The sequence below is a fragment of the Carassius gibelio genome, chromosome A7 (assembly GCF_023724105.1).
Source record: "Carassius gibelio isolate Cgi1373 ecotype wild population from Czech Republic chromosome A7, carGib1.2-hapl.c, whole genome shotgun sequence".
NCBI classification, from domain to species: domain Eukaryota; kingdom Metazoa; phylum Chordata; class Actinopteri; order Cypriniformes; family Cyprinidae; genus Carassius; species Carassius gibelio.
Window position 1 is genome coordinate 9,323,701 of NC_068377.1, and position 27,958 is coordinate 9,351,658.

At 37.6% G+C, this 27,958-nt stretch overlaps 1 protein-coding gene across 3 annotated transcripts in view; it reads left to right on the forward strand.

Moving 5' to 3' along the window:
* The window catches only part of LOC128016581 (piezo-type mechanosensitive ion channel component 1), a 100,911-nt gene that overhangs the window by 59,800 nt on the left and 13,153 nt on the right, over window positions 1–27,958 (forward strand). The window contains exons 8-35 of one of the 3 annotated variants that reach the window (XM_052601206.1): window positions 2,427–2,601; window positions 2,995–3,099; window positions 4,582–4,672; window positions 4,751–4,845; window positions 5,134–5,394; window positions 8,171–8,276; window positions 9,638–9,819; window positions 9,907–10,055; window positions 10,372–10,530; window positions 11,495–11,601; window positions 11,731–11,894; window positions 12,087–12,263; window positions 12,997–13,122; window positions 13,917–14,117; window positions 15,855–16,059; window positions 17,364–17,468; window positions 18,921–19,077; window positions 19,852–20,095; window positions 20,174–20,270; window positions 21,290–21,455; window positions 21,986–22,075; window positions 22,198–22,274; window positions 22,975–23,052; window positions 26,271–26,371; window positions 26,475–26,586; window positions 26,688–26,768; window positions 27,060–27,244; window positions 27,317–27,432. In XM_052601206.1, coding sequence (XP_052457166.1) covers window positions 2,427–2,601; window positions 2,995–3,099; window positions 4,582–4,672; window positions 4,751–4,845; window positions 5,134–5,394; window positions 8,171–8,276; window positions 9,638–9,819; window positions 9,907–10,055; window positions 10,372–10,530; window positions 11,495–11,601; window positions 11,731–11,894; window positions 12,087–12,263; window positions 12,997–13,122; window positions 13,917–14,117; window positions 15,855–16,059; window positions 17,364–17,468; window positions 18,921–19,077; window positions 19,852–20,095; window positions 20,174–20,270; window positions 21,290–21,455; window positions 21,986–22,075; window positions 22,198–22,274; window positions 22,975–23,052; window positions 26,271–26,371; window positions 26,475–26,586; window positions 26,688–26,768; window positions 27,060–27,244; window positions 27,317–27,432 — 3,912 coding nt within the window. Of the gene's footprint in view, window positions 1–2,426; window positions 2,602–2,994; window positions 3,100–4,581; window positions 4,673–4,750; window positions 4,846–5,133; window positions 5,395–8,170; window positions 8,277–9,637; window positions 9,820–9,906; window positions 10,056–10,371; window positions 10,531–11,494; window positions 11,602–11,730; window positions 11,895–12,086; window positions 12,264–12,996; window positions 13,123–13,916; window positions 14,118–15,854; window positions 16,060–17,363; window positions 17,469–18,920; window positions 19,078–19,851; window positions 20,096–20,173; window positions 20,271–21,289; window positions 21,456–21,985; window positions 22,076–22,197; window positions 22,275–22,974; window positions 23,053–26,270; window positions 26,372–26,474; window positions 26,587–26,684; window positions 26,769–27,059; window positions 27,245–27,316; window positions 27,433–27,958 lie in introns of all 3 variants that reach the window. The other 2 variants (XM_052601207.1, XM_052601205.1) reach the window with 2 other exon arrangements.

Genomic DNA, 27,958 nt, shown 5'->3' on the forward strand with positions numbered 1-27,958 from the left:
AAACCTGGCTTGGTGAGGTTGCCAGCTCTGTGCATTTTTCATGACACATAAATCTCTGCTGACCTCTGTGCTGTTGTAGACGACTGTCACAGTGAGATAAAACTAAATTCTGCTATACATCATTGTCACATACAAAATTGTGCATGCGCACTGCTGTCACATTAAGGCCCCGTCCACACGGAGATGCGTTTCTGTAAATACGCACAAATTTTTTATCGGATAGGCTTTCGTCCACACGGATCCGGCGTTTTCGCAAGGTGAAACCGCTATTTTTTTAAATGGAATATAAAAAGATTACAAAGTTCACAGTTATAGTAGACAGTTCTTAGTTTGGGGGGGGGGTCCCCACAAAGTGTGAGCAGTCAAGTTGAATCTCGATGAACAGACCGTATGGTGTGAGCACTTAAATCCTGAGCATTGGCTTGACATCGCATGCAATTTACTCATACAGTGAATGTAGGTATTTAACAAAAATGTTAGCATTGTGAAATGTTATAACTATTTAAAAGAACTGTTTTCTATGTTAATGTATTTTGAGATGTAGTTATTGAAATATAGCCATTATTCCAGTCTTCGGTGTCACATCAAAATCATTTTAATATGCTGAATTGGCACTCAGTTATTATTGGTGCTCAGTTATTAAAACAACAATCAACACGAAGTGTTCAAAAGGATAAAAAACACAAAAAGCCCATAGGCTTATTTCCATTGTGGTCCTTAAGATGGAAGATGAGTAACAGTACATGTACTAACAACATTGAGGACAATGAAGAAAGGGAGCAAAAATAAAAAGACATATAAATAAACAAAAAACACTAATAAAAACACACACACAAAAAAAAAACAAAGACTAAATTCCCAAAAAAACATGCAGACACACAAGCAGACAATACAGTATTCCTACTACTTCAAGGATTTCTATTTCCTTACTTTTTTTTTTAATTCACTTTATAAGTTTAATAACCAATTTTTTATTGAAGATTTAAAATGATAATAGGAAGAGCTCAACCGTTTAAGGTTTAAAGGTAAAACCATTCCACAAGACCGCTGCAGAGTATAGGAAAGAGTACTTCCCCACACAGCTCTTAAAGCGGCAGGGCCTGTAATCTGTGGAACTCCCCCTGGTGCAGTAATTGTGCATATCACTAATTTTTGAAAAGTAATCACATAAATATTTGGCTGCCAGATTATTTCTTATCTTATAAACTAAACACAGTTTAAGTTGAGAAACCCTCTCCTCCACTCTGAGCCACCCAAGACTTGAGAAATGGTTAGGAAGAAGATGAGTTCTAGGATGTAATTTAAGGATCACTCTGAGTAGTTTATTTTGACAGATCTGTATCTTGTCTTTAAGACCTTTGGTAGTGCCTGTGTACCAAGATCTTCAGGCATAGTCAAGATGACATTGAACAAGCTCATCAGCCAGGATTTTTGATGTTTTACTATCTAAGAGGCTGGATATTCTTGCCAGGAACTTAGTCCTTTGGCTTACCTTTGAGATAATTTTTCGAGCCATAAGCTCCCCTGATAGTTTCTTATATAATATACAGCCCAAGTAAGTAACTGCTTCTTTGGCTGTAATTTCAACAATACCTACGACTACCCTGAACCCCATAGCCTTTTTCAGTTTATCTCTGGACCCAAAAAGAATTGATTCTGTTTTGCCAAGGTGGATAGACAACTTGTTTTCTGTTAGCCAAACACTGAGGTTAACGGGTTCTGAACTAAGCAGCCTTTCCACCTCTGATTTGTCTTTATGAGAGACTAGAATAGCGGAGTCATCTACAAATAAAAACATTATCAGTGTTCAAAGCAGTTTTTGCTGCTTAATTTTTGAAATAGAAAAAAAAAACATTATAAATGTATTTGATTTCACGTTTGATCAATTGAATGCATCCTTGCTGAATAAATGTATACTGTTTTTTTTTTTTTTACTCATACCACAAACTTTTGAATTGCAGTATATCATGGTTTTCAATGGATTTCAACATGGATAATAATGAGAAATGTTTCTTGAGCACCAAGTCAGCATATTAGAATGATTTCTGAAGGATCATGTGATATCATGTAAAAACTGAATACTGGAGTAATGAGCTGATCAGCCTTACCATCACAGGAATAATTTATATATATATATATATATATATATATATATATATATATATATATATTCAAAGTGTTTGACCAATAGTGTACTGTATATATGAAGATGGTTCACACATATTTCAGAATGGGAAAAAGTACAACATGCAGTATGATGGTTTAAGTCCTGCCTTCGAATTTAAACAGCCAGTAACCAATTGGTGGTTGACTAACAAGCAGAATATCACAAAAACCTAAAGGCTACATGTACTCCTCACATTTTCTTCAGCAAATGGGGTCCCTGAAGTTTGTTTTCATTTTTTATTTTTTATTTTCTGCTTTAGACTCTTTGGCCTGAAGGATATAATAAAGCCTGGAAACTGTTCTTCTTTTGACATCACCCTCAACATGGAGCATGACTGGCCAGTGTACGTCAATCCTGGCATTCTTCTCCTCTTGTACATCTCTGTGACTATTCTGCTGAAAATCAACAGTTACAGTCATGGCCACACGGACAAGGTGCTTCCACACATTTGTTTGTTCAGTTAAAGGGATGATTCTCCCCAAAATGACACTTCTGTCATCTTTACCTGAATTTGTTCACATCCTGTGAGTGTAAATAAGCAGAAAGTCCACGCTGTTTCAAACTGTGGAAGTAAGGGCATCATATTCCAATGTATCTAAAGCAATTCAATGAATTTAATGATTTAATTTTTTGCCTGAACTATCCATTTAAAGAGCTCATTGTACAGGATGTCATGTACAGTTAATCCAGACACATTACATTTGTACCCTTGTAAGCCACTGAATAACATTTGACTGTTGTTTGTGTACAATAATGGAGTTTGGGTAAGTTGTTGATATATTATCATTATGATATCATATATTAACTGATGTAATGTGTTTGTGGAGACTGATGAGGGTGGAGCAGTTGAAGCAGTACAGGGTGAGGCTGGAGAGGAAGTGGAGCTCAGGCCATGGGAGGCAAGGAGACATAGTAATGAAGATGACACTAAGGTAAGGCTTAAATCACTATGGTTACGTTTGCCTACCGATATATTAGTTTAGTCTACATAATCTACCAGCTTAATTTTACTAACAGAAGTATTTCATTTTGTTTACATGCTGAAAATAACATTCTTTACAAACTTTGCCTATGACCTACCTACTCTACATACAACACAAAACTGACCAACTTGAATTAAAACATAAAAATAAATAAAATATCCTGGGCAAGCTCAACGTTTTTATTAAAACCAAGCAAATTTACTCACATTTTTATTCCAAATCAAATGGGGGTACAGTATGTTATACTGCAGCGCTGAGTACAAAATAATAAAAAATGTGATAATAATAATAATAATGATAATAACATCCTTAAAAAGCTTGTATGCTCATGTCTTCGACTCATTGTGCTTTCACATAGGATGTGTTTGCAGTCCACTACTGTTCCATGGCTGTAAACCACGAATATTTATGTATACCATAAAAATGTCAAATCCAAATGTTGTTACTTCAAAATGCTTTTTCAGCATTGTTACTCTTTTTGCGTAGTACAGTAGTACAATCTTTCATATGCATATTCACATTTAAAAGCAATTAATATAACATATTATTCAATATATTTAACTTCTAGATTTATACATTAAGCTGCCCGAGCATGTGGCAAAATGTTTAAACACAGCCTATAGGATACTTTTCTTAGGCTATCACAAACATTTTAAATTAAAACCACTGACAGAAAAAGCCGCCTCTTGTGCCTTTTCTTTCGCATTTAAATCTTTACTAAAAGCAGTCCCGCAGGACATATAGATCTTTGTTTTTCTACCTCCACGAGTGCCATCTATTAAGTGGTCTTGTTTATATTAAAGTGAATATTCACCAATTTTTTCAAAAAGCTTTGTGTTGACTGTGATACACAGTAGACTTCAATTATATGCATTTATGGTGTATTAACTACATTTTCTTGACAATATATGTAAATTTTTACAGTGAACGATGCACTTTGACTTTAATTCCATAAAGAGACATTCAGATACAGTACATTGCTTAATGAAAAAGTCATCTGTTTATTTCAGTCAACACTGTGTGATTTTTACTATGTTAAAATGAAAATTCTGTCATAATTTACTATCATAATAGAATATATTTTATATTTTAATAGAATGTTGGTAATCAAAGAGTTTTGTTTCTATGCAATCTATTTTTTTTCTATACAATGGAAAGCAATGGGGAACAAAACTGTTTGTTTACCAGCATTATTCAAAATATCTTCTATTATGTTCTATAGAAGAAAGTCATACAGGTTTTGGAATTATGCCTTGAGTGAACTATCACTTTAAGAGCATGGAATGTCTGTTCCTGTTGAATATTCTCACCACCTTTTACCTGATAACACATGATGTGGCATGAATATTTGATTAATTAAAGAAATACAAATCCGATTAATTACTTATCAAAATAAGTGTCTTATTTATTTTATTTTTTTGTCTGGTTTAGCAAACGCTTCTCACCAAAGGAGAGTCACCGGTGTCTGAATCACAAAACTCTAAAGAACCTGTGACCAATGGTTCAAGTCAACATGACATAGGTAGGGCAATGTACATTGTGCATTTACACGAACAGAAGATACCAGTTCACATTCAAGTCTATACGTGTGTTTGTGCAGGGCCCAGTGGAGAGGCTACAGCCGATAATCCTCTTCGCCTGGTGGGACGAATGATCTTGCAACAAAGTTACATTTGTGCCCTTATAGCTATGATGGTAAAACAGATATTTTCTCTATCTGTAGATGTTCAGTTTTATGCTGATACACTGTCTGAATTTTTTTTTTACTCCTGAATAAGAGTGAGTTAATGAGTTAAATAGTTTGCAAGAGTGTGAGTAAAAACAGTGACTTCAAGATGGAAATTGAAGTGATGAAATGCTTACTAATTTTTGGTTTATGGTCTATAGAATAAGATTAAAAATACTTTCCATTCCTTTCTATATCAAGACAGTTTTCAAGAATATGTTTTTGATGTGTGTATTTGTATTCTTGCCCCCCTGCAGGTGTGGAGTATAACATACCATAGTTGGCTGACGTTTGTGCTGCTGCTGTGGTCGTGTGTTATCTGGATGCTGCGGGCACGTCAACGCTTTGCCACTCTTTGCTCTCCCTTTATCCTGCTGTATGGCTTAGCACTTTGCTGCCTGCAGTATGTGTGGGCCATGGACCTGGAAACGGAACTGCCCCAGCACATTGGCACCATGAGACTGCACCAGCTGGGTTTGGACCGAGCACAGTACCCCTGTTTGCGCTTGGGAGCCATGGTGAGGACAGTGGAGCGCTGGCAAATTATTATTATTTTTTTAATGACTGCCATTATCATGTTATACAAGTTGATATTTAATAAGTTGTTGTTGATATTTATATTGAAAACTTTCTGGGTTCAATAGATTTTAGTTCAATCAAACATTTAGAGCATTTTCTACAGCATGAAAATTTCTTTTGGCCTTCCTTTTCTTTGAAAAAAAAAAAAGGATTACAGTGAGGACCTTACAGTAGAAGAGAATGGGGCCTATACGTAATCAATAAAGTTCTTAGTGGTTTAATTGTATAGCCATAAGACATAAACAATACAAGTTGTATACAATTTTGCAACATCATATCCATAGCACTATTATAGCTAAAACTCTAAAATGACTTTGAAATTAAAATTACAATTATAAAAGTTTATGAAATTATAAAATGATCACTGGTTCAGTAGTATAGCCACAAGACAAATAAACAATAAATTACATGAGTTTAAAGGAGATACTGCATCACACATGCAGTTTCCACCAATCTCATGTTAATCTTTAGTATTTATATAGTAGTAATTGCATCCATTATATCGCCAAAGAATTTTTATTCGATTTATAAAAGACAGATACAGATTTGTATTTTAAAACATTCATCAACGAAATGCCGACAAATTTGCATAATTTGTTGAAATGGGCTGCTCTTGCTTTGGCTGATGTGCGCACACTCTTCTGGGAGAGTGCCCATACAAGGAATCCTGCCCTTTGCTATGTCATGAAGGCAAAGAAATACTCTGTCATACTGTAAGTCCAACTTGTTTTTTAAAACTTTGGCAACGTTTATGATGAGAATCCAACTCTTTAACAGTGACTAAGTCAGAACGCATGAAATAGCATTAAACCTCCCCTTTAACATGATAGAGTTTAAAAAATTTGGTAATCTGTTCTGTCTGAAGTTGCATACAATTTTTGCAATATAGTTTTCATGCCAACATGATACCTAATACCCTAAAATGACTAAAACTGTATAAAACAACTTTTTTTTCTCAAACTTTCAACCGATCTGTTGTTGTGATTTAAGAAAATCATAAGCTTCACATTTCTGCATTTAAATCCTCCAAAAATGTTCCCCATTCAATTCCATTGTAAGTGCCTCAAACTTTTTTTTATTTTCATTTAATTTAAGAAAACAAGGGAGAAGTTGATTTTTGTTTTTTGGTGATTAATCACCATTACACCTCAAATGCTGTCAAGCTTGACTTGAATTGTATTGAACCTAGTCTGTTCTTTTAAGTCAGGGTAAAGCAGGGTTAACTTACCGTGAACTAAACCCTGAACTCTTCTTTGATTAACCCCAAACCTTGCTTACTCGAGGTATGTGGTTCCAAAAACGCGTCCGGGAGTAAGTTAATTCAACTCAGAGTATGTTCCTGATTAAGACTCAAGACATTCTCAACAGAGCGACGAATCGACAAATCACTATAGAAACAGACGCTAAGAAAAAGCGCGCCAATCTGTTTCTTTCTTCTTCTTTAGTTTATTAGTTGTTTACATGCTTAGTGCATAGCGCCACCTATTTGACGGCTGTGCAGTCATTTTTTATTTTTTTTCATTTAATCTTTAATCCTTGAGAATGTGAATTATATTGTTTGTTTTATGCTAATTATATATTAAGTTATATCAGAAATGTATTTTGATTTAGAATTTCGACATTATAGAAAATGCTGATCCATTTGTGAGATAATATAAAATGTAATAAATAAAATAAATATATATAAGTTAAACATTACCTTGTCATAGTGTTTTATAATTTATGCAGATAACTCTTATATATGCCATTAAAAGAAATAATCATATTAGAATAATATTACCTTATTTATTACTTATATTAGCACTTCCTCATTAACATATCAAATATATACAGGGTGCGATTTGCCGGGGGAGATGCGTGGAATTTCCCCCTTTCTGGTCAATCCCCCCCCCCCCCCCCCCCAAAGTGATCAATGCTACTACAATATTTGCGAGACGGATCACAAATATTGTTGGCTGCCTCTCTGTATTCACCACTCAGACTTGCTCAATGTCCTGCCCACGCCGCTATCTGATTGGTTACACCTCTTGAGTAATAGCCTATCAACACTTGCGAGATGGTTGAAGCCGGTCCGCCGGGCAGTGGAGTTGCTAACTTGGCGACTTTGTCGCTAGATTTAGCGACTAGCGACAAATCTAGCGACTTTTTGGGCAATTACTCTCTGGTGCTGCCACACGAGCGCGAGGTCTCCGAAGCAGGTTAAGTTCAGAGAGTGAGTTGCCATGACTACTAATATACCCTGAAAGTTACCTCCGTTTTTGTAAACGAAAGTTGAGGTTATCCGCTTACTTGCTCTTAAACATACCCGTGTATGTCACTTAACTTGCTTTCTGGAATACCCCCCTGTTCCTGAAGGCACACCAATAGTACACATTTTCAAAATATTCTTACTCAAACACACTTAATTCAACTAATTAGCTTCTTAGTGGTAACTCCAAGACTTGAAATGAATAGGTCAGAAAAGGTATAATGTGTTTTGTTGGTTTTCTGTTTAAAATTCAAACTTTAAATGGCTTTATGTATTGAGATACAGATGGCTGCAATAAACCTTGAATATTGTGAGAAATGTAGATAGGAAAACTTGTACTCACTTGCTACATCTTAAGACAATCCAAACATACGTAAACTACATGATCAGTCATAATTCTCATGATGTTTCATAATACACTGAGATAAGTGTAAATATTGCTTCACTCTTTTTCTCTTTGTTCCCAGCTGCTGTTTACCTTGACATTTTGGCTTTTACTGAGACAGTCGGTAAAGGACATGTTCAGCAGGAAGAAGAGCGTGACTGCACCATTGCAGGAGGTAACCACTGGAGGTGAGCAAGAGCAACAGGATCTCAATAGAAATGATCAATAAATCATTTTGCTGATAGATCAAATACAGAGAGAACAGAAAGTGATGGTGGGGCTGGGGTCAAAACATGACAGGGACCGGACTCAAACTCAAATCTACCACATGAACACCCTGCCATTTGTCTGGAACAAGAGTACTAACCACAAAGCCATGACATAAAAGAACAAAGATTCATTTCTGATTCATTCAGGAAGTTAAGGAAATTAAATCATTAATCACGGTCTATTATTCATCATTTTCAAAGCATTCATAATTCCCTGTCTGCTCCACCTTGTCTTTTCTTCCCATTTCTTTCACTCAACACTCAACAGTGTATTAAAAAAGAACTAGGCTTGCTGCTGAAATGTTTAGGCGTGACAACAGAGTAGTGGATCCAAGTGCAAGCCTTTATTATGGATTATCATGGGCAGAGTTGGGAACCCCCAGGGTGGAACGGACAGATCACCAGGTTATAGATGACCACCACAGCAGAGCAGATGTATTTAAATATTCCTACGGTGAAGCAGATGACCACTGCAAAGCAGATCTAACTGTAACAAAAAGCACAGAGAGGTTAACAGCGGCCTATGTGGCCGTAACAGGATAGGCAGAGTGTTCATAACCGGCTACTTTGACCATGACAGAACAGTCATAGAGTTCCCAGACGGCTTCCGAGACTGGGCCGAGACACAAGTTTAAGGATGACCTCCATGGTCGGTACAGGACAAGATGAGAATTCAGGGGTAGCCCTTTTGACTGTGACAGGACAGCCCTAATGGGACGGACAAAGAGCCCAGAACCGACCTCCTTGGACATGACAGGGTAATCAGAGAGCCCGGGATCAGCCTTATTGACTGAAGCAGAGCAAACAAAAAGTTCAGGAAAGGGCTCCTTGAACTGGACAGGACAGTCACAGAGTTCAGAATTGATCTCCTTGGTCAGAACAGGACAGATGGAGAGTTCAGTAATGGCCTTCTCAGCCTTAACAGAACAGACAGAAGTTTGATAAACAGCCCTCTTAGCCATAACAGGACATGCAGAGTGTTCACAGATCGCCTCTGTAGCCGTGACAGGGTAAACTGAGTGTTCAGGAATGGTCTGTTTGACCGGGACAGGGTGCTGAGTGAGGGTGGGTTTTTCCACTGGGTACAGTACCTGGCACCTGGTACTTTTTTTAGTAAGTGGACCAAGTCTCCTGATCACAGATTGGCCAGAGAGAATTGTCAGTACCTGTGTCACTGAACTTCTGATACAAACATATACATATTTTGTTTTAGGGTTTCTCATTTCACCACAGATATTGAAGTTTGAGAGTCTTTCTCTCTCTCACTCTCTCTCTTTCAGAGAACACAGGTCGAAATGAGTCGATTTTGAAGGTGTTGGGTGGGCTGGTGATGAGTCTGTACGCTAAGTACTGGATCTACGTGTGTGGAGGCATGTTCATCATGGTCAGCTTTGCAGGGAAGTTGGTAGCCTACAAGATCGTCTACATGCTGCTATTTCTGCTCTGCCTGTGCCTGTATCAGGTACAATTTTACCAGCCCACATATAAAATGTAATTTTCTCCACTAAATTTAGTCATAAAATTGAATGAAAAACTTCTCTGTCTTTAGGTGTACTATTCTCTGTGGAGGAGGTTGCTAAAGGCCTTCTGGTGGATGGTGGTGGCCTACACCATGGTGGTGCTCATTGCTATTTACACCTTTCAGTTTGAGGATTTTCCAGGCTACTGGGGAAACTTCACTGGATTCACAGAAGAGCAGTATGTCTGGTTTACTATAATTTGCAAGTGTTTCGGATGAAGTATGAAAGGAATGTTCTTAATGTCATTCCAAACCCATGTTCATTTATGTCTTTGTGGAACACAAAAGAAGTAGTTTATCTGGAAGTTCCTGTCGCTCTTTTCAACACAATAAAAGTAAATAAGTGGCCTATAAGCTCCAAAAGAGGGGAAAAAAGATTCAAAAGACTGTAATCACACACAATTGTGTTCAATGAAATGCCATATGGGTTTGGAACGGTGTTTGGGTAATTAAGTAAATTTCTTGTGATAATTACATGTGATTCTCCATCTTTAGGTTGGCTGACATGGGACTGGAGACATTTAAACTATCTGAACTCTTCAGCAGTATCCTGATCCCAGGCTTCTTCCTGTTGGCCTGTATTCTACAGCTTCACTACTTCCATAAGCCCTTCATGAAGATCACAGATCTGGAGAATGTTACTCCCATCCACAGGCATGGACAGTACCTCTGAACAAATGCATGCTTACATTTTAGACTAGGTTATTTTACTTAAAATAAAATGCATTTTACAATAATTTAAAAGGCATTATTTCGAACATTTAAAAGTTAGCATATGTAGTTGCTTACGTTTTTAACAACATTAATTCTGAATGCTGTTTATAATCACATAATGGTTTCATTATCTTCTGTGGGATTTCTAAAAACGAAAAAAAAATTGAAATTGAAACATTCAGAGCTAATACAAACGGATCAAAGCTGCAGCACTATGCAGTGAAGCACAAATTGTCAGTTTTATAAGTCAGACATGTAAATATATCTACTTCTGTCTGGTGCTCTTTTTATATAGACATGCACATTTATTTGGAGCGATCTTCGATTTGTGACCATGTTAATTGCACATATTATTAAATTTACGTGCTTTAAAAAGAAACTGAAGACATTAACTTAATATTGAGATTAATCATAAATACATATTTTAAGTGATTGGCAGCCCTAGATTACAATTTATTTAAGGTATTCTTGTTAAAATTACTACCTTTCGCGCAATGCATTTATTTTTAATACAACATCAAACTATATACATTCAAACATTTCATTACAAAATGTTTAATTTCCATCATATTCTGTGTAAAAAAAAAAAACTATATATATAGATATATATTTACTATGTATAAATCTTAAAAATTGGCTGACATATCTTTGAGTGTACTCTAGAAAAATGTATAAAAAAAATAATAAATCTTTATTTTGATACAAAAATGTGCTTTTGCAGATTTAAAAAAAAATAATAATCTGATGCATTCCCAGGGGATTATTTAAATTTCTTCATTTAGTCATGTGAGATATTTAAGATATAGGACTAGTGATTTTTCTTTTCTGTTGAATTATTATTATTATTATTTAGTTATTTATTCTGTATTATCACTAACAGTGCAGTTGTTGATTTCCCCCACAGGAAGAGAGGTATAGAGAATCCGGATTTGGTTCGTTCCACAGAGGAAGTACGATTTGAGGAGGAACATCTCATTACAGAGCAAGGTGATGATCCATCAGAGGTTGACGGTGAGAGTAATAAATGCTTCTATTCTGGTGTAGCTCAATGAAATAATTTTATACTTAATACTGGCCAATACCCATATGATCCTCAACATACACCCCTAATTTTTGTGTCTGTTCTTTCTTTGTTTTCAGAAGCAATACCCAGCAAGTGGGCACTGGTGATGGACAGACTACTGGTGCTATCTAGGAAATTCTCGGACACCTTGACCCACATCCAGAGTTTCATTTGGAGAGTATTGGAGCTGCACATCGTCAAAATTGTGGCTTTTTTTGTCGTCTGGGTGGCACTATTAGAGGTCTGCATACTGCATCATTTAGGCCGTTTCATTGTGTCGGTTTCATAACCTGTAGTTATTTATGTAGTTTCTCTGCACACCAAAGAAACAGCCATCTTCTATTGCCTATCTAGTTATAAGGTGATAATGTGTCAGTGTATCACACTTCATTTGCCTTGTATTTACTTTCTTGTTTTCCCACTTCATTCATAGCCAACGGCAATGAACTTGGTCCTGGTTGTGCTGTGGAGTTTTGCCATGCCTTATGGCCGTTTCAGAGCGATGGCCTCCTGTCTCTCCACCATATGGGTTTGTGTCATCATCGTCTGCAAGATGCTGTACCAGCTCAGTGTCGTCAACCCTGCGGAGTACTCCAACAACTGCACCGTGGTGAGACAGGACACCTAAACACGCATGCTTCCAAACACACTTGAACAAAACCTGAACTCATTTATCTTTTGCCATATGGGACTACATATGGAACTACTCAGAATACCATATTATTATGACTTTTGCATGAGAAAGCACTCTCATTCACTTCATAAAATATAAAAATCTAGTTTGTACTTACCAAAGTAGTTTTAAACACATTCATGCACCAAGTACGCAATGGCAACGTCGTCTCACTCAGGATTTGTGTGATAGTTACGTATCAGCACCCTGCCGGTTTAATAAACTTAGCACTAATTAAACAAATACCCTCAAGCGTGGATGAAGTTAATGTGTTTAGTCTTGCGTTTTATGGATGTTTGGGATTTGGGATCTCAGGTGATTTACAAACACTACGGCTATTCCTCCGGTTCGCTGCTTAAAAGGCTTGTGTTTATTCCAAAATAAATGGCTAAACTTTCCTCTTCAGAATAATTACTCTATTCTGCTGACAGGATTTTGCCTTGCAGCCTAAAAGATGTCTAGCAGACTTGAAATGTCCCTTGTGTTTCTCGCCAGTTTGTTTCTTTCCATTCCGTAATTGTGAAGTGTCTTGAACAGATTGAGCATGATGTAGCAAACAAGATATTATGTCGGTACATTTCACTTTCAGTGAGGACAGAAAAATAACTTCATAATGAAAACTTGCGGGCTTGGGCCACATTGTTTACGTCTTTTTTTCTCTGTATTGTAGCCAATGGTCAATGAGACCAGTCTAGAACCGGATGAAGTTCTGAACTCCACGCTGTATAAAGCACCTGTGGACCCAGCCAACTGGTTTGGTGTTAGGAAAGATGCCACTGTCCTCGGTTACACAAAGGTGAGATTGTTTTTCACCTTTCACATGAACAAAATAAAAAAAAAAATACTATGTTTGACCTGGAAGTATCTCCACATATGGCATATTTTTATTTATTTATTTAGGCATTTTTATACATTATGCTCAAGTCAGAAATGTCACAGTTTTGTAAGTGAAATCTCAATCTCTAAATTATTAGTTTACCTTAATTTTAAAGATAATAACTGGACACCACTTGCTAAACTGAACATGCAAGCTCATGATGTCAAATGACAACAATGTTGTACACTACAGTTTGAGAAAGTAGTATTTTGTGTACTTTGCAGTATTGTATACTGCCTAACCTGATTTTACCAAGTGAGACATGTTCCTGGGACAACATCGTTGTTGACCCTGGAACAACATTGTGATTAACCAATCAGATTTGAAGAACCAGTTTATAGATTTTGTGAAGTTTACGCTTAAAATCAGTGTTTGGTGCTTGTACATCAGTGTCATTCATCTATCATTTCCTCTGATTTTAGGGATTACTCATGGTTAAGGTTAGGTTTAGGTGTAGGGATATGGTTAAGAATATATTTTTGGAGTAAAATGTTGTTCCAGGGTCAACAAAATATGTTGACCTAGGAACACATCGGACTTGGCAAAATCAGGACGTGCTTGTATACTACATAAAGCCTGTGAGCCTGGAGATGAGTTATATTGTACAAGCTCACAAGTGCTATGGGTCTTTATTAATGTGACACATCATTTTACATTGTATATGGTCAAGTTTTTGGTAAAATGCACACTAGCTCTGTGTTCTGTTCTGATAGGATCATCTGCTGGTCCTGATGCTGCTTGTGTTTGAGGCAACAGTGTACCGGCACCAGATTCATCACTACAGACAAAAGCAGTGCTCACCTCCCCCAATTCCAGTCATCTTTCCCCTGGCCACCCGTGACACGCTGGACAAGGGTCTCCTCCACTGCATCAAATACCTGCTCAACTACAGCTTCTACAAGTTCGGCCTTGAAGTATGACATCAACCTAAACCAAAAACATCATAAATGCATGCTATTGGAAAATCTCCAATATTTCCCATAAGAGTCATGTGAAATCCATCCTTAAGGATCATTGTGCATTACAGTAATGAGAAATTGTGTGTGTGTGTGTGTGTGTGTGTGTGTGTATATATATATATATATATATATATATATATATATATATATATACATTCACACAAACACACACACACACACACACACAGACATAGTGGGTATAAAAAAAGTATCATCCCCCTTTAAAATAATCAAATTTTTTTTCTTTCCAGCCTGAAATGAAGACTGACACAGTTTTTGTTTTATCCAGCTGTATTCACTCAGTGCAGCTTATAACATACAAGTGAATATACCAACACCAATGTTTCAGAAAATAAAAATAAAAAATCAATTAATGACTTGAAAAAAAGCTAACCACCTTCTTAATGGCACACAAAACCATTTGACTTTCAACTGTGATCAGCTGTGGTCATTTTGATAACCTCAACATGAAAAGAGCTTTCCTAGAGAATTGCAGTCCTTGGTAGTGCAACTGAAGCAAACAATCCACCATGGGTGGCAAGACACTGTCAGAAAATCTCCAGGATAAAATTGTGGACAGGCACAAGTCAGGAGATGGATACCAAAAAAAAAAAAACTTTATCAAAGCGCCAGGAGGAAACTGGTCAGAGAGAGTCTACCAAGAGGCCTACAGCAACTCTGAAGCAGTTGTAGGAATTTTTGACAAATAGTGGTCATTGTGTGTATTAGAAAACAATATCACAAATTCTCCACAAATGTGGCTTGTGTGGGAGGGATGCAAGAGAAAAGCCACTCCTTGAGAAAGACCACATGCAGTCTCGACTGAGCTTGAAGATTCTGAGGCAGATGAGACTAAAATGTGATTATTTGGCCTCAAGACCAAATTATATGCCTGGCACATATCCAACACAGCTCATGATCCAAATAACACCATTCCTCCAGTAAACCATGGAGTTGGTAATATCCTGTTATGGGGTGTTTCTCTGCAGCAGGGACTGGAACACTTATCAGGAAAAATGGATGGGGCAAAATACAGTCAAATTTTTTAGGAAAATCTGCTGCCCTCTGCCACAAAGGTGTGAATGGGGAGAAGGTTTAACTTCCAACATGACAATGACCCAAAGCAAAACTGACCACACAGTGGTTGAAGTGAAATGATTTGAAGAGTGCAGTCCACAAGCGGTCACCATCAAATTGAACGGAACTTGAGAATTTATGCAAAGAAGAGTAGACAAATATTGCAAAGTCTAGATTTGCAAAGTTAGTAGAGACAAATCCCAACAGACTAAAGACTGTAATTAAAGCACAATATGGTTCTACAATATACTGACACAAGGGGGTGATCCATTTTCTAACTCAGTGATTTTCTTTTTCTTTTCTTTTTCTTTTTTTCTTTATTATTATTTATTTATTTTTGACATGTTGAAGTTATATATTTCACTTGGATGCAATAAGTTGCACTTAGTAAATATAGCTGGATGAAACAAAAACTGTGTCCATCTTCATTTCAGGCTGCAAAGCAACAAAATGAGATTTGTGTTTTAAAGGGGAGTGATTCTTTTCTGTACCCACTGTATATGCATGTTTATGCAAATTTCAATATTTATACGTCAAACCATTTCTTAATATCACTTTCTATCAAAGTACAAATATTAAATATAATGATAACTTGTGCATCCCTTTCACCTCTAGATCTGCTTCCTCATGACTATGAATGTTATTGGCCAGCGTATGAACTTCCTGGTTATTATCCACGGCTGTTGGTTGGTGGCCATCATGGTGCAGCGGCGCAGAGCAGCCATTGCTAAGATCTGGTCAAAATACTGCTTGTTTCTGGTTGTCTTCATGATATACCAATATGTTTTGTGTGTGGGCATCCCTCCCGCACTCTGTATAGGTGAGTCTACCACTCTATTCAAAACAATAGTGATGTCTGGCTGAATATTAATATCGCCATAACAATTTAACACCAATCAGTTTTCCTTAATGTTAAAGGAATGTGTGGGTTACACAGCCTTGTTTTGTTTGGACATTCAAACAAGTAGGGTTCTTGTTAAAAAAAAAAAGGTTCAACATATGGCAATGAAACTGAACACAAATTCTCAAACTATTATACAGTTTTTTTCAACCTTACCCTGGTGTACATACTGTACTCTCATGTAAAGTGAGGTACTATATAGCAAATCTCAACCTCTTGATTGTTATATCATCGGAAAGTGGGACTACTGTATATTAACTCTATGTAAAGTTTGAGTATATGTTATATCCAATCTTTGCATTCATACAGTACGCTTACATAAAGAGATATATCACAAATGCCTGAATTTTCTAACTATAACTAACTAAAAATCTAAATATATTGTTGCCCAGCTCTTTATAAAAAAATTGGGTACACTAGCATATCTAACGTTATCCAAATTCAAACATAGTATACTCGCATAGGATGATATATTCTATATAAAGCATATGACAACTGCTTGTAGCATTTTCACTCTGCTAAATAGGACTATAAGGCATTAAGATATTAAGATGCTATTAAATTAAATTAAATTTATGCATTTAGCAGATGCATTTATCCAAAGGGACTTACTGTGCATTCTGGCTATCAATTTTTACATATCATGTGTTCTTGGGGAATCGAACCCCCAACCTTGCACTTGATATGGCAGTGCTCTACCAATTGAGCTACAGGAACACTAATTAACATTCAGCTTTGAAACAATGTTTATTGTGAAAAGCACTATACAAATACATTTAACTTAACTTTATTTGACCAGTGTAAGTCTGCTTGGCTGCCAGCTATGGTGCGTAACAGCAAAACACTGCAATATCTACAGACAGTTGTCTGATGCCTGTGACTAAGAATTACCACAAATTACGTCTAAGATTTCTTTGCTGCTTAGTATTAATACAAGTTTGGTAGCACTTTATTTTACAGTCCTGTTCCCCATGTACATACTATGTACTTATTATAGTAATTACAATAACTATGTAATAACTAGGTACTAACCCTGAACCTACCCCTAAACCTAACCCTAACCCATGTAGTTACCTTGTATTACCAGAACTTTCTTAGATAAATACACTGTAAATACACTATAAGTACATGGATGTACACGTACTGTAAAATAAAGTTCAACCACAAGTTTTCTCTGTAAGTGACCTGACTATGATAACCTGACATGTCTCATATGGCTATAGATTACCCTTGGAGATGGAAAACATCTGTAACTATCCATTCAGCTCTGGTTAAATGGATCTACTTACCTGATTTCTACACCCTCCCCAACTCTAGGAACCTCATATGTAAGTGACACTTTCAACTGAACCACCAACAGAACAGCAATATAATTACTCACCAGTTATCCTACCTATAGTAGCCTCAAAATCTATATAAACACTTAAGCCTAGTGTTGTGCAACGATAAAAAATGTAAAGCGCATCATTGTCTGTGATTAGTCGCAATTAATCATATTGTTATGCACAAAACTAATAATGCATTCAAAAGTAGTGTATTGTCCACTGTTTTCTGTTTTTTACAGCAGTATTCCTTTTACATTCCTTTTTCCCGTGACCCATGATTTGTCTGTATGTGTTTTTATTTTATTTTTTTTAAACAATGACTTTTCAGTACAGTTGTTGTATTATTTAAAACCAAAAGAACATCAAAACCTAGTTTATCAAATACAGGGACTCAGGGGCCATTTACACGACAACATTTTCAACCAAAAACTGGAAATGCTTTGTGTTTTTCCTGTTCGTTTACACGACAATTATGTCTTGGGGACTGAAAACGCATATTTTTGAAAACGGGGTTTCAAAGTGCAAGTTTTTGAAAATGGCACCATTATCGTTTCCATATAAACACCCAATGTGGGACTCTTTGAAAACGGTGACATCATGCATAAGTGTAGTACGTGTTAGCTATGTAGACATGCGCAGTACTTGTTGATTTTTAAATGCAGGCGCATACAAACATACACAACAATGTCAGAGAACATGGTTCTGTTGTTGCTGCTCAAGAGTTTGCAAATGCTTCTTCGGCAAAGTGTAACCACAAATGCTATTCTTGCACGAACTCTGCCTCATTACGTAGTAACATTGGAAAGGTCTCTCATGACATAGGCAGAAGCACAGACCCAGTGTTTACAAAGCGAACATACAAAGAAAGTCAATGACCTTTACCAAAAAAGGTAAAACAACAATGTCGGACAGTTTTGATGTTGGAGGAGAAAATGAGATGGAGTTTTTCACACATCCCTAACTTTCTGAACTGGAGTACACAGAAGAAGCGCTAAACGTGCGTGAATTTGCGGTTGTGCATCACAAAGCTAGTGCCATACAAGTACTTGTGATTAAAAGTATATAAATATTTTTCTTTCTGTAGAAAATGACTGATCGTTTCACTAGATAAGACCTTTATTCCTCAGCTGGGATCGTGTAAAACCCTTTGAAGCCTTGATCCCCATTGATGTCCATTATATGGAGATAAATCCTGGAATGTTTTCCTCAAAAACCTTTATTTCATCTCTCTCTCTTTCTGTCTGTCTGTGTATTTATCTATCTATCTATTTTGTCATAATACTAAAAAACACTGGTTTGTAGTGGAAATAGTTTCACCAGTTGTTTCTGCTCTGCTGTTCTTCTGGTTATTTACCATTAGTGGCTATTGAATTCTGCTTGAAAAATAAGGTTGATGTAAGGTAATCTAAGGCCCCCCCAAAATACACAAAATGTTTACAAAATGTTCTGTTGCAGCGGACTTCCTTCTGCTGATGTGTGCTTCTCAGCAGTGGGCTGTGTTTGAAAACGAGAAAAAGGAAGAGTGGATGGTCATGGGAGGTGAGAACAAAGACAACCCTGACCCCATGGAGGATATGCCCTTCAACCCAGCCCCAAACTTCATCAACTGCAGGTAACACATTGTGTGTACTTTAGTTAAGAATGAGAGAGAAAAAAAACTTTATCATGGACCTAGTGCAAAAGGAGCTTTAAAGGAAAAATGCACCCAAAAATGACAATGTGTTCACCCTCAGGCCATCCAAGATGTAGGTGAGTTTGTTTGTAAACAGAACAGACTGGAGAAATATAGAAATAGAGTACAGCACTTACTCACTACTGGACTCACTCTGCAGAGAATGTTGTCCACACAGCATGTCCACATGACTCAAGTCCATCAATTACCATATTGTGAAGTGAAAAGCAGTGTGTTTGTAAGAAAGAGATCCATCAGGCATTTTAAACTCTTGCTTCTGGCTAAAATCCATAATAGCATTTCCTTCAGTGACAGAGTTCATCCCTTTTTGTCCTCTCACAGCGAAATCCAGTATCATACTATATTAGTTTAAAACTGTTTTTTGGCTTGTAAATGGTGCTTGATCTCTGCATTTTTCTCTCCTGATTCAGACGAGGCAACCTTTTTCACTGGATAAAGCAATTTTACAGATGGGGACTTGAATTTTAGCCAGAAAGCAATGGTTTGAGTTTAAAAAACATCTTTATGGATTTATTACAAACACTTTTTTTTAGAAAAGCAACTGCTCATGATTGCAGATTGCACGCTCTCCACCCGAGCCCCCTTTGCTGTGGCACCAGCTATGATAACAACTAAGCTGTTATATTTTGTCATTTCATCATCCGTTTCTTGTATTAAATATAACATCTGCGTGTCTCTCTCTATGTACTGAAGGTCCAATCTGGACATGGCAAAGGTCCTGGTGTTCCGGTACATGTTCTGGTTTGTGCTGGCGGTGGTGTTTGTGACCGGAGCCACTCGGATCAGTGTGTTTGGGTTGGGGTATCTCATGGCCTGCTTCTTCTTCCTGCTCTTCGGCACACGGCTGCTGATCAAGCCATCACGTACACGTCTGGTCATGTGGGACTGTCTGATCATGTACAATGTGGCTGTGATCATTTCCAAGAACATCCTGTCTGTGAGTGAGCAGTCCTTCATTCAGTTGACTGAGCCAGACAGCTACAACTTTCTTGCAACATATCTGCTCTTGTCTTAGATCCTGGCCTGTGTGTTTGTGCTGGAGATGCAGAAGAACTTCTGCTGGGTGATTCAGCTCTTTAGTCTGGTGTGCACAGTCAAAGGCTACTATGACCGTAAGTTTTACACTACTTCTTTGTTGTCCTAGAGCAGTGGTTCCCAAATTTTTTTTCCCCACAGTGCACCACCTCTTTATCTTTGTTTTTAAAGTACATTGTAGGGCTGTTCTCCTAATAGTCGACTAAAAGTTAGGCACATATCTGAGTGCGTGTGCGCAGTGTGGAAGCTATTAGCAATCTTATTGCATGACATGGAGGCACCGGTGTGACCACTGGCATTTTTTTCAAATAACAGTTGAAACAAAATACGTTGTACATTTTTGTCTTTGGTCTGCGTTTATTCGTTTACACTTACAATATTAACAATTAACGCTTTAGTTGACTAATAATCAAGTAGAAAATCTTTAGTTGAGGGCAGCTCTAGTACATTGTTACATTATTTTACATAAAGACTACAACATTTGTTGTTTTTGTCAATAGTAAGAAAAAATCAATTAAGGATGTTGGCAATTAATTATTCCAAATTAAGTTAATATAAAAAAGAACATGTTTTGAGAGACATAGCAGTATTGTTATGTTCTCATGGCCAACACTGAAATATCATGTAATAAAATTTAAAATATTCGCCAGTAATTGACCAATAAGAACACAAGTTAAATTTACTCAACTTGAGTTTAATTTACTGTGTAAGGTATTAAGATTTATATGAAGTGTTTTGTTTTCTTGTATTACTAGGCTGCTTCCTAAAGCAGTAGGTCAAAAACATGTTTATACGTTTAAACTCAATCTGATTAAGAATATAGTCAGTTACTGTAGGCAAATTAAATGTCCGCTCATTTAAAATATGAAAATATATTCAAATATCCGATGACAGAGGTGTTTGTTGTAACGAGACGAACTTGCTTCTTAAATGAACAGAATCAGCAGGCCAATGCTTGTCTTTAAAATGCTCATGTATTGGATTAGATCCTTTTTTCCCACCATTTAAAATACTTTTCTAGAGCATGTGCACAACATGCCACATCACAGAGCACAATACAGATGTAATCATTTGTGTGTGTATGTTTCTTCCTCAGCTAATTCAGTGTCTGATAGTGAATGCTCACTGCCTGTGGAAGAGGCTGGCATTATTTGGGACAGTATCTGTTTCTTCTTCCTCCTGCTTCAGAGGAGAGTCTTCCTCAGTTTTTATTTCTTGCACGTATCTGCAGATCTTCAAGCATCAGCGCGACAAGCCTCTCAGTAAGTGCGCCCCCTGCTGAACACATCAGAAGGGGCAGTTTTTTTTTTATGTATTCCATGCAAAGTCAGGTGTGAGACATTCCTACTTCATACTTCTTCATACAGTCATAGACTTCTCTTGTTTGCTTCTCTGAAGATGGTGTATAAAGAAACAAAATAGCAATGCTAGCATTTTTATTTCAAGGCAATGATTGTTAACAGACAAATTATGCCATCTGTGCAAATAATTTGTTCATTACTATGTTAATATAATGCAGTAATAATGTTTATCATTAACTTTTTTTTTCTTTTTTTTTTTTGCATAAATGCATCTAGGCCAGGGTGAATTCAAAGGTTTTGTAAAATGTTTCTTTGTAACCAAAAACTTTACAACCTTACAAAGTAACTTTACAAAGTATAAAAAGTTCAGAAATGTTGACTTTCAAAGTTGAGTGGAATACAACAAAACCAGTGATTTAGTCAATAATTTAGGCTATTTCTAAGATATAAAATGTATTTTCTGACCTGATTTTTTGCGTGTGTGCATTAAGGGGTTTTGAGCTGTTCCGAGCCAGCATTATAAAGAACATGCATTTCCATCAGCAGGCAGAGAAAAAGTCACTTCAGCAGCTAAAGGAATCGTGAGTTAACACTTTGAGCTTTTTTTTTATTATTACCATAATCAGTAAACCAAACAAAAACTGTCACTATGTCCTTCCTGAGCTCTAGTCACTCTATATGTTCTATCTTTATTTTTCCTCAGGATGAAACGCATACGTGAAAAACAGCAGAAATATAAAGAAGGACGTAAAACTTCAGATACAGTGGACCAGCAGTCAGGTTTAAATGCATTACCTTTTAAACTAATACAACTTTGATCAGCTGTGGTTTGAAATAATTGTTTAATTGTTGTGGTTCTAATTGTGTGGGAAAATCTGTGGGATTCTATGGAATGGATTTTAATACAGAAAAATGCATTAAACAGAGTATTATACTCTTGTACAGTAGGTAAGCATTATCAAATTAGCAACAATATTTAAAATGCTGGTTGACCCACAAACATTCTATCACTATTTACAAATTTTTTATTTGTATTTTTTGGGATCAGACGTATGTGATTTTTTTTTCTTCCAGTCTCTCTCTTAAATATAATTTACACTTCACAATATACAACCTTGGTGCATCGCTTTCAAGATGTAAAAACCAGTGCTGTTTGATATCACGTGCAGACATGAGTAAAGTTCTAGAGCTCTGGCAGTTGGGATAGTATATTTTAAATGAATAACTTTTTTAATTGTTACTTTTTTTATTTATTTAGTGTTTTTTTTTTAATAAACAAACAAGAGGAAGGGGATGTTAAGGACATTGTGAGAAAATACAGATTTTTTAATATACAGTATATAAACTAATATTCACAAGGAAGAGAATTTGTAGTACGTTGTGAATATTTGTGTTCAAATTCCAGTGAAAACTATATGCTGAGATACTTGTGCATGTGCATCAGTCATAATATTACTTTCATGTATATTTTACCTCACAGACTCCAAGGAACAGAAGAAGGAGAAAAAGCGATCAAAGTCCAAAGGTTGGCAGTATCCTTGGATGGACCATGCAACTGGTACGCTCACAATCAGCTGCTACACTGTCTTACTAAATATCAAATACAAATCATTTCTTATCAAATGAAGATGGCAGTCTTCAGATTACTGTAGATATAATACATTTCTGTACACTCCAGTGTTATTTTAGGATCTGTTTTAATTTTAATTTTAAAGTTTGTGTAATTTAGTTGTGAGTTTTGTCCTTTTTATTATATATATATGTATATATATATATACATATATATATATATATATATATATATTAGGGGTGTAACGATACGCGTATTCGTATTGAACCGTTCGGTACGACGCTTTCGGTTCGGTACGCGGTACGCATTATGTATACCGAACGGTTCGTTGGAGTAATTAATTATATTTGAAAAAAAAAAAAAAAGAGAGAGAAAGAAATATAATGATATGCGTTCAACAAGGTAGCCCAATAACCCAAACAACGTAACAGGCAACGCCCCTGACACTCCCGAAGAAGAAAAAAACACCATCTTATATGTTTATGTTAGGCTACTCAGCAGGCGCTCGCTCACTCAGTACGCGCTGAAGGCTCGTTGCAAAATAGCCAATGCGTTTAACAGACTAGAAATGAGAAGATCCTCCAATAACCAACAGGTCTGGTGTTTGGGTGCACTTTGGATTCCCTTTAAGCTATAATGGTGATGGCAAGAGAGTGGTGGATAAAAAAACAACGGTATGTCGCATCTGCAACATGACAGGGTACACCAGCGGGAATACAAAAAAAAAAAAAAAAAACCAGCGGGAATATCTGGGATATATGCGTCAGTACTATCTGGGAAAAGACGAAAAAAAGGAGAAACATGCACGCAGCAAACTATCCCTGCAGCATTTAGACACTATAGCTTACAGGGAATCCAACCCAAACACCAGACCTGTTGGTTATTTTAGGATCTTATATTTCTGGTCTGTTAAATGCATTAGACATTTTGCAACGAGCCTTCAGCGCGTGCTGAGTGAGCGAGCGCCTTAGGGGCCGTTCACATATCGTGCCTAAAAACGCATGGAAAACGCTAAGCGCGTCTTTCTCCTGAGGCGTCTGTCTTTGCTAAGCAACAATGACGTGCTCTCTCCATGAGACGCGGAAATTTCAGCGAAGGATAAATGGATTTGCAGCTCTAAAAATCGCTTGCAGTAGCTCTGCTACTGAATTTATTTCAAAATTGCAATCCATATACAACTATGATCAGTCAGGGTTTGCAAGGGAGGAACTCAAGTGCAGACAGAAAAGGGTTTATTAAATACAAAAAGGGAAAACAAAAACCCACGAGGGGGAAAACAAGGGCTAGGGTAAGGACTAAATAACCAAACAAGACAGGGCTGACCAGAAAAAGACACTAAACACTAACTATAAACAAACACTCACGGTATACAGGATACAATCACAATCACCAGTGTGGAACACATCTGAGAAGCACATAAGTAACACAATGAACCGACGCAAGACAGAGCACACTAGGAGATCTAAGTAGGGGGAACAATTAAGACACGACAGGTGACACAGATAGGGCAATCACGACACGACTAGGATAACAAGGGGGGCGGGGCAAGGGAACGAGACAACACAAGCACATGGCCCAAAGACAAGGCCATGCGCTTGTACACAAAACAAGGGTCTGTCATGATCCTGCCTCAAGACTAGGAAAAATCAAGGACACGAGGGCAGGATCATGACAGAACCCCTCCCTTAAGGAGCGGCTTCCAGACGCTCCTCAAGGGAACATCAAACACGGGACATGACTGACATGACAGACTGGGACACAGACACAGGGGTCTCAGGACAACTGACAGGGGACATGACAGGAGCAGACAAGGGACGCGGGACAACACTTACGGGACGCGGGGAGACGACATCTACTGGACACGGGGGGACCACAGGACACGGGGCCACATCAACAGGACACGGGGAGACAACGGCTGGACACGGGGAGACAACGGGCCGGACCCTCTGGAACCGTTGGCAGCTGGGTAGGTGGGGACCTCTGGGGCTCCTCCTCTCGCCCGCTCGCTCCGGAACGACCTCCCCTGGTCCCCCGGAACACCACAAGGCGAGAGCCCTCAAAACAATCTCGCTTGCTGGCTGACAACATCCAGTATTGCCTCCTGTCTGCTGAGTTCCCTTTTGGTCGGTTCATTCAGTCAGGGTTTGCAAGGGAGGAACTCAAGTGCAGACAGGATTCAACACAAAAAGGTTTATTAAATACAAAAAGGGAAAACAAAAACCCACGAGGGGGAAAACAAGGGCTAGGGTAAGGACTAAATAACCAAACAAGACAGGGCTGACCAGAAAAAGACACTAAACACTAACTATAAACAAACACTCACGGTATACAGGATACAATCACAATCACCAGTGTGGAACACATCTGAGAAGCACATAAGTAACACAATGAACCGACGCAAGACAGAGCACACTAGGAGATCTAAGTAGGGGGAAACAATTAAGACACGACAGGTGACACAGATAGGGCAATCACGACACGACTAGGATAACAAGGGGGGCGGGGCAAGGGAACGAGACAACACAAGCACATGGCCCAAAGACAAGGCCATGCGCTTGTACACAAAACAAGGGTCTGTCATGATCCTGCCTCAAGACTAGGAAAAATCAAGGACACGAGGGCAGGATCATGACATGATCAGCTGTTCCTTCATCTTGGCTGAGCTCTCAACGTTGTTACGGGAAAGGATGAAGCTGATTGGTTGGTTCTTGTCACATGACCCGCGGTGCGCTTGCGGCATTCTGAAAAGTTGAGATGTTTTTACATTTTGCTGTATCTAAAACGTATCGAACCGAACCGAACCGAACCGTGACATCAGTGTATCGTATCGAACCGAACCGTGAATTTTGTGAACCGTTACACCCCTAATATATATATATATATATATATATATATAATTTTTTTCAATTATATTTACTTTTAGTTTAAATTTTATACATCGTCAATTTACAGAAAATTAGACATTGTTTATTTTATTTGAAGCATAATATATTTATATATATTATATATATATATATATATATATATATATATATATATATATATATATATTATAGTTTTAGTCAACTGTAAGGACCCTGGTCCACCGTACGGGACACCATGCATCAGGGGTTTGAACACATTTTCTAGAAAGAGAGCAAAGGATTCAGAATGCAACAGGGCTGCTAGAGCTGAGTTTAAGCAAGAGTCTGATGTTTTTGTTTTAGTGTTGCATTCTGGGGAATACTACATGTTTGAGTCTGACAGCGGAGAGGAAGATGAATCCTTTCAGGAGGAACAGAAGCCTCGTCAACAGACTGCTTTTCAGGTGACACGCTTTGTATTGAGTTTGTCTTCTGTTCTATATTTGGTAAGGCAGTTTTTATAGAGATAATTGTGCAATGTTTGTGTTTATAAATTGTTTTCTACAGCTGGCGTATCAGGCTTGGGTCACCAGCGCAAAAGAAGCCCTCAAAGACCGTCAGCAGAGACAGAGAGAGCAGAGAGCGGAAGCAAAGAAACAACAAACCTCTGAGGCTACAGGTTTAACACTGACCTATATAGCACAGAAACAGAGCAATCAGCTGCAGACATCATCATATAACAAATGAATATTGAGTTGTCCATTTCTCTGTGGTTAGCAGATGATGCTGAGGAGGGTGAAGCAGTTTCTGATGGGAACTCCAAAGAAGTGGAGGAGATGCAAGAGGAAGGAGATGATACAGGTAAGTAAACTCTGTCGTCTTCTGGTCAGTTTTCTCTTTGAAATCTTATGACAGATATGGGGTGGTGATGGCGCAGTGGATAAGACACATGCCTTTGGTGTGAGAGACCCGGGTTCAAATCCACTGTGAGACACCAATGTGTCCCTGAGCAAGACACTTAACCCCTAGTTGCTCTAGAGGCGTGAGACCTCTGACATATATAGCAATTGTAAGACGCTTTGGATAAAAGCGTAAGCTAAATGTAAATGAAAGAGCCTCAGTTTGAGGAGAGTTTTCATTCTGATTTCACAGCATCTCAGGCCACTGGCAGTGACATAGTGCAGAGGATTCTGGACATACTGAAGTTCCTGTGGGTGCTTTTCCAGGCCATGGTGGACGGATTCACTCTGTGGCTTAACTTGCTCACCAAGCAGTATGTAGACACTTCCATGGTCCTCTCTGAGGAACGCTACCTCTTCATTCACAACATCAGCCAGGTGTGTTACTCACTCAAACAATCATCCAATGCGTCGCTGGCATTGTTCTCATGAATCTTGTGGCATCCACAGAGACCCTCCAGAGAGCCCATGGATGATCAGATATCACAGGACAGTGAGAATCTGACTGTTGAGACATGCCTGGATGAAACTGACACAGACAATGTTCGCTTCAACAGTAATGTCAAGTAAGTCTGACCTGCCCAGCAGCCAGTTTCCTACATGGATAGTGTGTGTATATAACCAGGAACTTGTCAAAATTGTACATTTTCATCTGGATAATGTCATTTTTAGAGAGTTTGCTCATCTGTAATATACAGACCTTTTGTACAATGACTTTAAATGGTCACTATCACCAGCTAACTTGATTTGGTAATATTCCAGGAGATCTTTCCAGAATATTTGAAATTATTTATTATTAAAATAAAAATACAATAAAAACAGTAATATTGCGAAATATTAGGATTTAAAGTAACTGTTTTCTATTTCAGTATATTTTAAAATGTAATGTATTCCTTTGATATCAAAGCTGACTTTTCAGCATTCAGTTTTCAGAGTTCAGTGCATCATGATCCTTTAGGGCTCAAGAAACAATATCAATGTTGAAACTGATTTTGCTGCTTAATATTTTTTGTGGAAACCGTGGTGCACTACAATTCAAAGAAAGATTAAGGAAAAGAATCAAAGAATCCTGAAAATGTATCAGTTTCCACA